Genomic DNA, 13,762 nt, shown 5'->3' with positions numbered 1-13,762 from the left:
TAAAAAGGAATTTCGCGTGTTGACAAAATATTGCATTTTAGGGAAAAAAATGCAGTTGAAACAAAAATTTGGCTTGATGCCGAGTTTCTGGACACTGCCCCAGGAAAATCAACCATCAAGGATTGGTTTACTAGTTTAGACGTGGTGAAATGAGCACCGAAGACGGTGAACCGAAGGCAGTGGACGCCCAAAAGAGGTTCAAATTTATACACGTATCTTTTGAGTGTTAGGGCTAACTAAAAAACATATGGTTTTAATTCTAGTAGCTCGATCTATGTGTCAGGCCGGCGACTTTTCAATTGACCTGTCATGACTAGTACATTGCTGCCAAACACTGCTGTTTTCCAATATGATAACGCAGTGATACAGATAAAAAGTTCTGTTTTCGTCTGAACTGTACCAGTATCATAAGACATCTCTCATGGCCAGCACAATCATCATCCCTCAACATAATTTAATCGTTATAGTGGGTTTTAGAGCGGAGATTGGGGATTAATTTTCCATCTGTCATCTTTAAAGACACTGGCTCTCTCTACCATTCTATTGAGTGAAGAATTGTTGGTGATTTAAAAGCAAATGGTGGCCCAACATCTTATTAATAAATAAGTGTTGAGTATATGTCAGGTGTACAAAGAGTAGTCATTTTAAAAAATTTCAACTGAGTAAAAAGAATAATAAAATGTTAAAGTTGATACAAATATTGTTAACATTGATAACCGATAAATACCGATAATAATTATTAAAATTCTTGTGTGTTAAAATAAACTGTAGTATTACAAATATTATTATGTGGCCCTCTAGAATATTACAGTTTTATTTTCGTCGATATATTTTCGAGTTTTATTTTCAAACCAATTTATATAAATCAACCCCGGAGGGTAAAAAAGTATTCTTGGTTCGATTTTTCCTGCGATTGAACCGTGGAAAATGTCGATCCTTCAGGCGAAACAAATAGGAAGTTGTAATGCTTTAGAACGTGATTATATTTTGCGGAGAAATTCAATTCGACGTCGTGGCGCGAAACGTTTTAGTTTAGCGGAGAAAATTAGTTTAACATATAAGAAGGCGTGTTCGATTTCATGTTTATGTATATGTCGAGAAAATAACGGGATGTAGAAAACGTAATTAGTTGCAAGAACTTGGGAAAACTTAGACGAAGACGTCGTGACTAGCAAAATGAAACTAGAATTTCGACGATATCTATTCGGAAACAGTTTTACTTCACGTCATTATTAACATGTTATTAATTCAAACTTTAAAAACTATTAATATTGGGGAATTCTTGGAAGCAAATGTTTCATTAGGGTGTAGCAGGTCAATTGAAAAGTCCCCGGTCTGACACCTAGATGGAGCTACTAGAATAAAATCCGTATTTTTGTCAGATAGCCCCAACTCTCAAAAGATGCGTGTATAAATTTGACAGTTGATGGATCATTAGTTTGTGAATTATAGCATGTTGAGTGAGGCAACTTTTGTTATTGTGAAAAAAATGGATAAAAAGGAATTTTGCCTGTTGATAAAATATTGCGTTTTGAAGGGAAAAATACAGTTGAAGCAAAAACTTGGCTTGATGCCGAGTTGCCAAACACTGCCCCAGGAAAATCTACCATCAAGGATTGGTATGCTAAGCTTAGACGTGGTGAAATGAGCACCAAAGACGGTGAACGCAGTGAACGCCCGAAAGAGGTTGTTACCGACGACAACATTTGAAAAATCCACAAAAAATTTTGAATGACCGTAAATTGAAATTCAATGAAATAGGAGACACTCTGAGGATATCAACTGAACGTGTACATCATGTCATTCACGAATATTTGGGTATGAGAAAGCTATGTGGAAAGTGGGTGTTCTCTTTTAACCAAAAACAACGACGAGTTGATGATTCAGGGCAGCGTTTGAAGGTGATCGAGGGTAATAAGTCTTTGCATCGATATGTGACAATGGATGAAACATGGCTTCATCATTTCACTCCGAAGTTCAATCGACAGTCATCCGAGTGGACTACACACGATGAATCCTCTCCAAATCGTGGGAAAACGCAACATTATATTTCCTCGCCTTGGAATATATCCAAGTATTAATCGATACCTCATAATTTTACGACATATCATTGCACGTTGCATTCAAATAAAAATAGTACCAGACAATGTATACTATTGAACCATGGTTACCATAAATACTTTTATGAACCAAAAATATTTCGACCATGAATCTAATTAAGAAAGATTTCAATTAATCTTACAAATAATTGAAAGAAATAAGTAACTGTAATTATAATAATTATAATTGAAATTAATAAATTCATTAAGTATAATTGGAATGATGACAGCAATCAACAATCACAAAAATATTATATATATCGAACGAATCGGATTAGCGGATTTCTGAAAATTCATTTACCTTTATTTTTAGTTCGAGATTACTACTTTATTTGATAAAACGTAACATAAATAAATATAGCCATCCGCTATTGCAAGTTAAACACCAATCAGATCGAAACTATGCAGGATCACAAATCATTTATATATTTCGGAGTTAATTATTCATAATTAACACGCATACTAAAGATGTTGATGCCTTTGCGTCTAGCTTAAATGTTTAATAACTGTATATTAAAGTCATTTGATACATTATAAATGCATAACTCGTGTAAAAAAAATATATCTTATAGATATAGTCAATATAGTACAACATTAAACAGTGGTTTTTTTCAAAATCAGTTATTATGCCAATTAATGTAGCTAAAGCTTTAATATAGAAAAACTGGCAGCAAAAAAAGTGTCAAACATAATTAACGACTATTAAATAGGATAAGAAATAATTTCTGTTAAGAAATTAAAATGATTACGCAAAACCACAGCATATTTTGCAGATATTTAGTTAGACTAAATCTTCTCCTAATAGAGTATACATTTTTTTAAAGACTTAGTACGTTCTACATAATCTGAAAGAGACATTTATCAAAGTCAAAACAATCACTAACAAATATGAAGAACAGTTCCAAATACACATTGTTGAATTTTTGTTCAATAATATCTTTCTAATGGATATTTTGGACTAGCCTAATAATTAAAAACTATTGTATAAAGAAGATATAAAATATTCATTTTTAGGATGCTATTATTATGTAATTTATGAATGTGGTAATCTATAATGGATATAAATGGATGCATGCAGTGAGACTACAAAAATTCGCTTACCACTGCTGCAAAAATAACTGGACCCATCCCGGTATCTCTTTTCTGGATACTAGGTGATCTGGACCAAGCACCGATGCAAAAGAAGGCAAGAAGAAGAACAGATTTCTCCATCGTATTGGCTATGTTCTGGAAAATAAATATAGTATTGATTCATTTCAAAAATATAATATTATTTCAATAATCTGCTATAATAATAACTACAGCTAAATAAGTATAAATTTTGAAGTGAAGTGAATTATTCTTAATCAAAACCTTATTTCTTAATATATAGTTAATATTAATGTCATTTTTCAAATAAAACAAATATTTGTTTTCAAATTTCTATCGGTTGATAATGGTTTGAGAGTTGTTTTGCGCTCAAAACTATTTATTATTGTAGTTTTAACTCAGTCTGAGTGTAGGCTGTCGCTTAATCGTGAGGAAGACAATGCAACGTTATCCTTGGAAAAACCAACTAGTCCAAACTTTCAAAGAAACGGGTTATATATAAAGAAAAAGTTTGTTTAATATTCCAAACACATTTTCCTATGCAGTGCAGCCTGAGTAACGACTAATAACTTGACATTACGAAGTCTGTTGTCATTTAGAAGTTTATGTAAAGAAGCAACTCCATATAATGGACCGCAACTAAACTAAAAAAGAGACATTAGAAATTGTTAGACAAAAAATAAAGCTAGTCATAAAGAAACGAATAGATTTTTATATTAAGCCTATTAATTCTTTATTGTGAAAAATCGGAACAATGTAGCTTATTCCAAGTATTGTACATCGATATCCGCTACTTTTTATAAATAATCCCGAAAGATCGACGTATATTTTCAGGCTCCGTCCACTTATCGATTAATTTTGGTACCTTCATGAGAAGTGAAGCGCAGCTCAGACAGGTCACAACTAACAGTAATCAGAAGGACAAATGCCTGGAGAATAAGGTTGGTAGCGTGGCAATACCGATTTTAATATTCACAAGTATGTTCACCAGTTTCGCGACGTCTGATAGAACATCGTCATGTTAAACACCAACATTATTAACAGTGCTCAAAGCTTCATTGGTTGTCCATAGCGATGGAGTCATTAGGTTTTAGGAGCTTATAGTAACCACCCTAAATTAATCTTAGGGAATATAGAGGATCAACTTGGAACTACGGATATTCGGCTTTAACGTTGATGTCGATGACTGACCATAATGGATCCACTTTTCGTCACCAATAGCAGTACTATCGAAAAAACCTTTCTGATTTTACCGATGAAGCAGTATTTCAGATATGACCAAGCACATTTCAATGTCTCTTGGCTTCATTTCACAAGCAACAAAATATCCAAACCTTTGGATCATTCAAACGTCCTTCAGGCAATTGGAATTACTTTCTTGTGCTACTCCTAAACATTCTGAACATTCTTCTTGCGTCTTGCGTGACTTGACTGGTCACAATGCTCTTTGTCTTCGATGGCAAAATAATCACTTTTAAAACGTCAAAACCAGTATTCTTTATTGAAATTAATGGAGCATCGTCGCTATAAGTTTCACACAGCATTCGGTTACCTCCAGCCACCATTTCCTTCAAACTGAAGTAAGAAAGTAAAATGGTCCTGAGATTTACAGTTTCTGAAAGTTAAAGCTTATCAGTGAGTCAACCAACATAGGTAACCAACTTTACAATTACACCCTATGGGATTTAATACACTGTAACACTATCTGTTGTTAAAAAAAGCTACATGTTGAATATAAGTTAATACCTATAAGTTAAAGAATATTCCATTCACAATTTTCTAGTTTAGGACTTATCAGCAAAATTTCTACAATTTAGTTTATATATATCCAAATCATCTAGATAATTGTAATAAGTACAATTCCCAAAGATATTTTTAACAATAGATTATTTTCCTGCAAATTAATATTGAGTGCTGCAGTTATAAAAATGTATTAAACACTTATAAACATTTCGACAAAAATTGACAAATAATAGACCATTTTTTCGGCTTTATTATGACACTTTAGTAAATTGCCAAGCTTTGTCTTCCACTGACCCAGTTACCATTCCATAATGCAGCGATAATATCGCCCTTGGAATATCACATCTTAGGCAATTTTGCTAAATAAAAACGCGCCGCCCTGCAACGACGAACGAAGAAAAGGTCAAGCGCGCAATTTCTCCACCATAACAATAGTTGATAAATTAAAAGGAATTTCCTTGACATATCTGATGTGAGCTACGAGGAGGTCCTGGGTCGTCACAACAAAAGACTCTTTATTAGATGTTATTTCAGCTAGATTTTTTTTATCATAAAGCTGGAAAGCTCTTCATTTTATATTCAGCTTTCCCTCCCTCTCGTTCTCAGCTGAGTAAGATGATCGCGACTGATAATTCTGGAGGGCTCTCCTAGCTTATAACAATACAAAGTTGTCTGAAGGATATGTTGATTTTAAACGCGGTGAAGTAAAAGGCGTATAAAAAATCTAACATTTTTTATAACAATATAGTTTATTAAAAATTTATTGAATTAATTAGTTAAAAATGAAACATGCAAGCATACCCATAAAAATAGAAACAATATGATAATGAAAAACAAAGTGAATCTATATAATCAGTTGCCTAGATATGGAAATAACAGTTTTGAGATTAACTCACCAATAAGGACGAACCAATGGAAGTGTATTTATCGAAATTGATAACTGATGGTAATATTGACAACGAAATATATAAAATATTATCAAAGAATATAATAATATCGGAAATAACCATGGGGAATATACCTTATAATCGCATACGAAAGACCTGAAACCAACTGTAAGGGTGTTCAAGTCTCAGAGCTATACGAAAGGATAATCAAGACAAGAGTTAGACTTAGAGAAGTAAAAGCCTTTGCAGCTTGGCTTGGTTTGGTTAATTACTTCAACAGTAAGTGGAACTTTCTTCATGTGTATTGTAGATCAAAAATGTTTGAAATACCACTCTTACTCTAACTCTATTCCATAGAGACTTGCAATACTGGCGGTCCGTAATTTATTAATACTTCACTATTTTCTTCATTAATTCTTAAGTCATATAGCTCTGCAATATAAAATATATAACAAATAATATTGGAAGCCTTAACATCTTCATCAGAGCATTAATCGCGCTTATAAACCGCATACGAAAGACCTGAAACCAACTGTAAGGGTGTTCAAGTCTCAGAGCTATACGAAAGGATAATCAAGACAAGAGTTAGACTTAGAGAAGTAAAAGCCTCTACAGCTTGGCTTGGTTTGGTTAATTACTTCAACAGTAAGTGGAACTTTCTTCATGTGTATTGTAGATCCGAAATGTTTGAAATCCCACACTTACTCTAACTCTATTCCATTGAGATTTGCAATACTCGCGGTCCGTAATTTGTTAATACTTCAATATTTTCTTCATTAATTCTTAAGTCATATAGCTCTGCAATATAAAATATATGATAAATAATATTGGAAGCCTTAACATTTTCATCAGAGCATTAATCGCGTTTATAAATCGCATACCAAAGACCTGAAACCAACTGTAAGGGTGTTCAAGTCTCAGAGCTATACGAAAGGATAATCAAGACAAGAGTTAGACTTAGAGAAGTAAAAGCCTCTGCAGCTTGGCTTGGTTTGGTTAATTACTTCAACAGTAAGTGGAACTTTCTTCATGTGTATTGTGGATTCTTTTTTTAAAATATTTCGCACCATTTCAAGCTTAAACTGAAACGATTTCGAATGACCGAAATTTTAACGTATTTTTGGGAGTTTTAATTTTTAAAAAAATGTAGACAAAAATGCCATTTTCAATTTACGGTTAACAATTTAAAATGCTAACGCTATTTTTTTTTATTTTCGATATTTTTTACATCAAAAAAATACTACCTCATTAATTTAAAGTTATTCATTGAAAATGATGTTGTCCTCGAGAATAATTAACGACCGACCATTTCAACACATCATTAACTCCGAACGAACAAGAAAGAACGGTCGAAATCCGAAATTTAAGACACGCCGCTTACAGACGGAACTTTTCAGGCCGACGACGAATCAATTCGTCCAGCTTCATTTTCATAAAGTTCGCGGCAGAGCGAACGCTACCAGAAATAAAAGTAAATTCGGGTTTTGTCTTCGTTTTTTTCCTTCTCCTCTTGTTCTTCTTCTTTTTCTGCGACGACGGGCCGTGGTTAGCGGCCGAGGTATCGCCTCGATGGAACAAAATTATTTTTCGGAAAACTTATAATTGATTTTTATTGGGGCGCCTTGCACCGGACGAGGGCGACGGGGTGGGGGGTATCGATATAAGTTTGGAGCGGGAAGTTGCGGGAACTTTTTAAAAGTTAACGATCCGTAATTAGCGCGATAAAAAAAGTTATATATCGTTAATCGAAAAGTTCGGGATTCATGGGAGCTGGGACAGGGATAGAAATAAATTTCACGTGGTTAACATTGTATTTTGATGGGATTTTATCTGGAAAGCAAAATGATCAAGTTTTTTGCACTAATGGAAAATATCGTAATCTAGTTAAAATTTAAAAATATATACAATGTATGTTTTACGTGGTAGGCCAATTTTTCAATTTAATATAATAGACTAGTTTTGGGTCTCCAGGTTTTTCTAGTAACCACCAAAACAATATTATTTTAAATGACAACAACGTATATTTTAGTGAAACCTTAAAATTTTGCGGAATAGTATAAAACGCAGGGCGGACTAGTGAGAACTACATTTCTCATTAATCCGTATAAAATATCAGATTGTAATAGAACTAAAAAAGCTACAGTGGTTACTGTAATCTAAAAAAACATGTAGCTGTTTATTATCACTATTTTGTTTGTATTTACAATTTTTGGTACTTTATCATTAATTTTAGTAAACCAAACCCCTAATATTGGGTCTTCATTAATAAAATTATGTTTATCCGAAGTCTTATTTCCAGTTGTACAACTAGATGCAATCCTGTGCATGTTTTTCCCTAGAAAAAATATAGAGAATAAATAGGTCGGTGGTACTACCGATTTGTACATAAAAGTAATGTATAATAACTTATTTATAAAGTAAATCACGGTACTACAGCTGATGATGCGAACGATCTATTATCCCAGTGATGTACACGTACGGTTAGTAGTTCAAAATATTTTTGTTTAGACTTTATCACAATATTTATATTAGGGCATATAAATTACTTTTAAAAAATTCTTTAATCTAACCTAAAACGTATTTTACTCAAAATATATATAGATAGAGACTACTTTTTCTCAACTTTTTACAGCATTTTACGAATTTCCTCTCGATAGAACAACGTATTTTCCGGAGCTATCCACAAATCGGCCCATTTTTTGGTATTTTCATAAGAAATGAAGCGCTACTCAGTCAGGACACAACCCATACTTTCAAACGTGCAGCAATCAGAAGGAGCAAGGTCAGGAGAATACGGTGGGTGGGGTTGTATTATAATAGAACTAAAATACCTACAGTGGTTGCTTTAATTAAAAAAAAATGTAGCTGTTTATTATTACAATTTTGTTTGTATTTACAATTTTTGGTACTTTATCATTTATTTTAGTAAACCAAACCCCTAATATTGGGTCTTCATCAATAAAATTAAATTTCTACTGTTAAATTCCACAGTATATGCAATCCTGTGCATGTTTTTCCCTAGAAAAAATATAGAGTATAAATAGGTCGGTGGTACTACCGATTTGTACATAAAAGTAATGTATAATAACCTATTTATAAAGTAAATCACGGTACTACAGCTGATGATGCGAACGATCTATTATCCCAGTGATGTACACGTACGGTTAGTAGTTCAAAATATTTTTGTTTAGACTTTATCACAATATTTATATGAGGGCATATAAATTACTTTTAAAAAATTCTTTAATCTAACCTAAAACGTATTTTACTCAAAGTATTATATATAGATAGAGACTACTTTTTCTCAACTTTTTACCGCATATTACGAATTTCCTCTCGACAGAACAACGTATTTTTCGGAGCTATCCACAAATCGGCCCATTTTTTGGTATTATAATATTTATTTTCATAAGAAGTGAAGGGCTACCCTGTCAGGACACAACCCATACTTTCAAACGTGCAGCAATCAGAAAGAGCAAGGTCAGGAGTATACGGTGGGAGGGGTTGTATTTTCCATTTTAATATTTAACGTGTGTTATAATTTAAGTATGTATTTATCAGTCTTAAAACATGTGGTCGAGCATTTTCATACTGAAGAATAATATTATTGTGTCTTTGCTCGTATTCAGGCCGTTTTCCAAGCAGTGTTTGGCTCAAACGCATCTACATTAATCGATAGATTCTTTCATTAGGTTTTAGCAGCTCTTACATACCGTACACACCACAGCAGTACACCACATCAACTTGATCCCTCTAAATACAGAGCATTAGCTTGGAACCATGGATATTCAGCTTTGGCGTCGATGTTGATGAATGACCAGGTGGTACCCATGATTTTAAATTATATTCGTGTATACATTTTTATCACAACTGACAATACAATCAAAAAAACCTTTTCGATTTGACCTTGGAGCAGCATTTCACACATGACCACACACCTTTCAATATTTCTTGACTTCAATTCATACGGTACAAAATATCCCCTTGACCATTCCCACGTTCCTCGTTTAGAAATAGTGTATTGTGTTACTCCCAATAAGTTTCATGCCTCATATATAGACGACGTCACTTACTGACCTTCCTATGCCTATATAATCTATTGTAGGAATGTTCGTCTGGTCGGTCGGAATATGTGACCGTCGATGCGATTGTTTGTCCGAACACCTATTTTATGGAAGGAATTCGCATGGGAACTGAAAACACTGGTTGTTCCAATAAGAAATCGTTTCTTCAGCCACATATTCCGACGGACAAGACAAACACTCCTACAGAATGAACACCGTTTGACACGAACACCAACCGTGTAGTCCAGATGTAACCCCCAGCTACTACCAGATCCAAGAACAGGAACAAACTCATAGGGGAGGTGGGGTCGGCTCAAATGAAGAATAAATCTTATGTTGAAAGCAAAAACCGATCATAGAATGTATTCGTTTTAAAGAAGTGCTTTGATGAATAGAGCTGAGTATTGCCTAAAAGGTGTTTTTTTATTTATGGGGTCCAAGGCTTATCAAGTGATGTGTTAACAATGCATACTTATTTACATTATTGTATATCCAATACAAAAAATGAAAAAATGTATATCTAAATGTCTATTTTTGAAAATGATTTTGAGAAAATTTAATTGAATTCAACATTGACAAGCACTGCTCTACAGCTTCAGCAGTTCAAGTTATTTGAAGAGAACTAAAAGATTAGCTGCATTCTGTATTGGAACGTTGGAAAAATATTAAAATATAATTTTTTAAATAATATTTTTGGGTAATCTGTATATAGTAAGCAAAAAAATTGACATCCCTCTAAAATTTGATCATATTTAATACCCAAATTCATTACAGTATCCAAAAATCTAATAACGCTTCAAACACAAGAATTAACTTATCCAAAGTACAAAAACTCATTTCGTGACAACTAATATTTGGCTTACAGAAACAGGGACTAATCTAAACGATCATAATGCCGCCATATCTAGGTCGAACCGTTTGCGACGTTATCAGAAGGACAAAAAACGTGTCGGTAAAACTCACGGAGTCTAAACAACTGAAACTGGCGACAACTGGTTTAACCAGAACGTTCATTTGGCCTAATACCCTGGTCTGTTGTTCTTCAAAATAATAAACATCCCCATCCCGGTATTTACGGTTGTCTGGTAATCTCTTAAGTGTTGGACGTTATGGGCGTCTTTTTTAGTGCCAATGTATAGCTCGAAACAATGCGCCCGGACACCTTTTTTTGTTCATCGCTGGTTTTTATTCAGTTAAATTTCGAACGCTTGATTAGAGAGGATCTTACAATTTATAATAGGAATATTGATTAAAGGAAAAAAGTATATAGTTTTGTAATAAAATCGATACTAAACATATCTGAATTCATAAAAATATAATCGTTTAATCAAATTAAAACTTGTATGAAAATATTATAATAATTAGCTGAAAAAGCGAATAATATAGTATATAAATTGGAGTCAAATATGGTTAAAAACGCTAATAAACGGGAATCACATGCACGTTAATTATGAAACATCAAGATATAAAAAGCTCTATGTTATATAAGAAGCAAATATACTACATAATAAAGAATTCTTTTCCATTATTACTATAGAATAAATTTTATTAAATTAAAAAGTTCTAACAGATTTCAACAAAAAAATCTCAGAAAAATTCTTTCTTATAATCTTTTTTATTATTTACATCTTACATTCGATATGCTTAGTACAATGTTAATGCACTAATTAATTTATTACTACTGTTATGTAGTAGTTGCATTAATATACAACCAAAAAATAATAAAACTAATATACTTAAGCTAAAGTTAAAATTACACTTACACAGTTAAACTAGTTCGTGCGGTTTGCTTCGCTTGAATCTTTTGATTTCTTGCCTGTTGCCCATTAGTTGTACTGCTTCAACGTTGCTGTGATTTAGCAACATTCCTTCATGTTTTAGGGCGAAATCTTGGATCACTTCGTGATTCCGAGAGCACGGTGCAGCTCTTCGTTGGTTACGTAGCAATAAGCATTGGTAATTAATTGTAGAACTTTGTTTTGGGTGTGTTGGATTACGAGTTGGTTTGACATTTTTGTGCAACCCCGTATTTGCATTCCATAGGTCCAAATGGGCTTTATGATTGACTGATAAACAAATCTCTTTGCAACCAATCCAGTTAAGTTTTCAGCTAACAGTTGACCTACCATAGAGATATATTCCGAGGTATTCAGCTGATTATGCTTGAGAAATCGGGCATGTGTCAGGTGATACAATTAAGTTTTTGTCAATTCGCCGCAACGCAAAATTAACATGGACAGATTTGGACCTATTAAGCCGTATTTTCCAGTCTGTAGTTCATTTGTAGATCTTCTTAACCGCTACATATACTTGTTTCATAGCCTTAGACAGAGATACATTTATAACTGTATCGTCAACAAATGTTCCAAGTACTGTTTCTTTTGTTGTTGTGATATCAGCAGTATACCTGTGCAACTCCAGCCGAAATATGTTTAAGTGTTGAGAATGCCTCTTCATGCGACACTCAAACTTTCTTTCGAAAGGATATGATTCCAGCAGTCTACAGTAATTCCGCGGTAGCAATTTGCTCATTTTGTAGATTAATCCCAAATGTCATACCCGGTCAAAAGCTTGGGAGAAATTCAAGAATATTGTAGGGCAGTATTTCTGTTATTTGAACGCCTTTTCAACAACCGCTGTTACTCTGTCCACTTGGTCGATTGTCCAATGGTGATTCCGAAATCCAAACTGAAAATCTGGTATATCTATAAAAGGTTTAATGCGTTTTAAAAGTAGTTTCTCAAATAATCTTGATATCGCAGGTAGCAGCGAAATAGACCTGTAAGATCCAACTTGTTTTGCTGGTTTGTATAAAAAAAGGCCATACATAAATCTCCTAAGTGGATTGAGTCAACATTTAAGTGATTCAGAGCCCAATTAGATATTGTTTGATATTGCTTATGATCATCTCGACTCACTTTGCACTCTGTCTGTTTATGGTTCATCCTTTTCTCATCATGCTGGATCATTATCTGGCTGAATTTTGGATTACCTTTAAAGCCTCTATAGTTGATCCGCCTGAATCTCTATTTGAATCATTGTCTGGCTTGATTTTGGATTACCTTTAAAGCATCTATAATTGATTCGTCTGAATCAATTTTGCTTTGGATGTAACGTGTTTATTCTGGACAGCTTCTCCTCTGACGAGTCCTTTACTAATATTTCGAGCATCTTGCCTGTCGAGTTTATCAGACAAATAGTTAGACTAGCTTGTGCGCCACAACCAGTCTCGTAACCTTCCAACACCCCAGGTAGTGCCTTCCTCAGAGAGAAGTTCATCACCGCGTATACTTTTCACTCTCTTGCTTCAGTGGCATTAGTTTATTGTTATATAGTGCTTATACATTACTGTACTTAAATAATGTCTATATAATAGTAATAATAATTAAATTGTGTTATTCTTGGTGGTTTAACATACACTGGCGGCTTTAAAATATGGTAAGTGTAGAATGTAAGGTTGTTTTTAAAAGTTATAATATCCAAACAGCATCAATTTTATTTATAGCGGGAACGTTAGCTGTCAAATCTAAAACCTATAATTTTTAACAACATCGAATATGCCAAAATTTAATGATAATAAGAACAGAGGAGAAAATGATTCTTGTTGTGTTGAAAGTAGTCAAGTCCTTGATGATGATTGTCCATGAAGAATAGTAGCATAAATTGTAGTAACTGGTAATAATTATAGACATTTATTTTTAAGATTATATATTTTAGTAATGATGTAAATTTTATTTTATAGGTAAGATGTAGCTAGAGTTTGTTGAGAGTGGAAGTTGAATAATGTGGAATTCAGAGAATCCGAGAAGAAGAAATTAGAGAGCATTTTGCTAAGATGTAAGAACAGTGTGCAGTGGTACCATGAAATAATTAAATTTGC

The 13,762-nt window shown here is 33.4% G+C and overlaps 1 protein-coding gene across 3 annotated transcripts in view; it reads right to left on the bottom strand.

Annotated features, from left to right (window-relative positions):
* The window catches only part of Ccn (cellular communication network factor protein Ccn), a 294,872-nt gene that overhangs the window by 144,413 nt on the left and 136,697 nt on the right, over positions 1-13,762 (bottom strand). For all 3 annotated transcript variants that reach the window (XR_013007498.1, XR_013007499.1, XM_076416498.1), the window contains exon 4: positions 3,201-3,326. Coding sequence is in view for 1 of the 3 variants with exons in the window: in XM_076416498.1 (XP_076272613.1) it covers positions 3,201-3,311 (111 nt within the window). In the remaining 2 variants the exon portion in view is untranslated. The remainder of the gene's footprint in view (positions 1-3,200; positions 3,327-13,762) is intronic.

The sequence above is a fragment of the Rhynchophorus ferrugineus genome, unplaced genomic scaffold (assembly GCF_030347505.1).
Source record: "Rhynchophorus ferrugineus isolate W39M unplaced genomic scaffold, kcgeb_rfMv2 rfM10, whole genome shotgun sequence".
Lineage (NCBI taxonomy): Eukaryota > Metazoa > Arthropoda > Insecta > Coleoptera > Curculionidae > Rhynchophorus > Rhynchophorus ferrugineus.
This window is presented reverse-complemented; position numbering and strand designations above follow the sequence as displayed.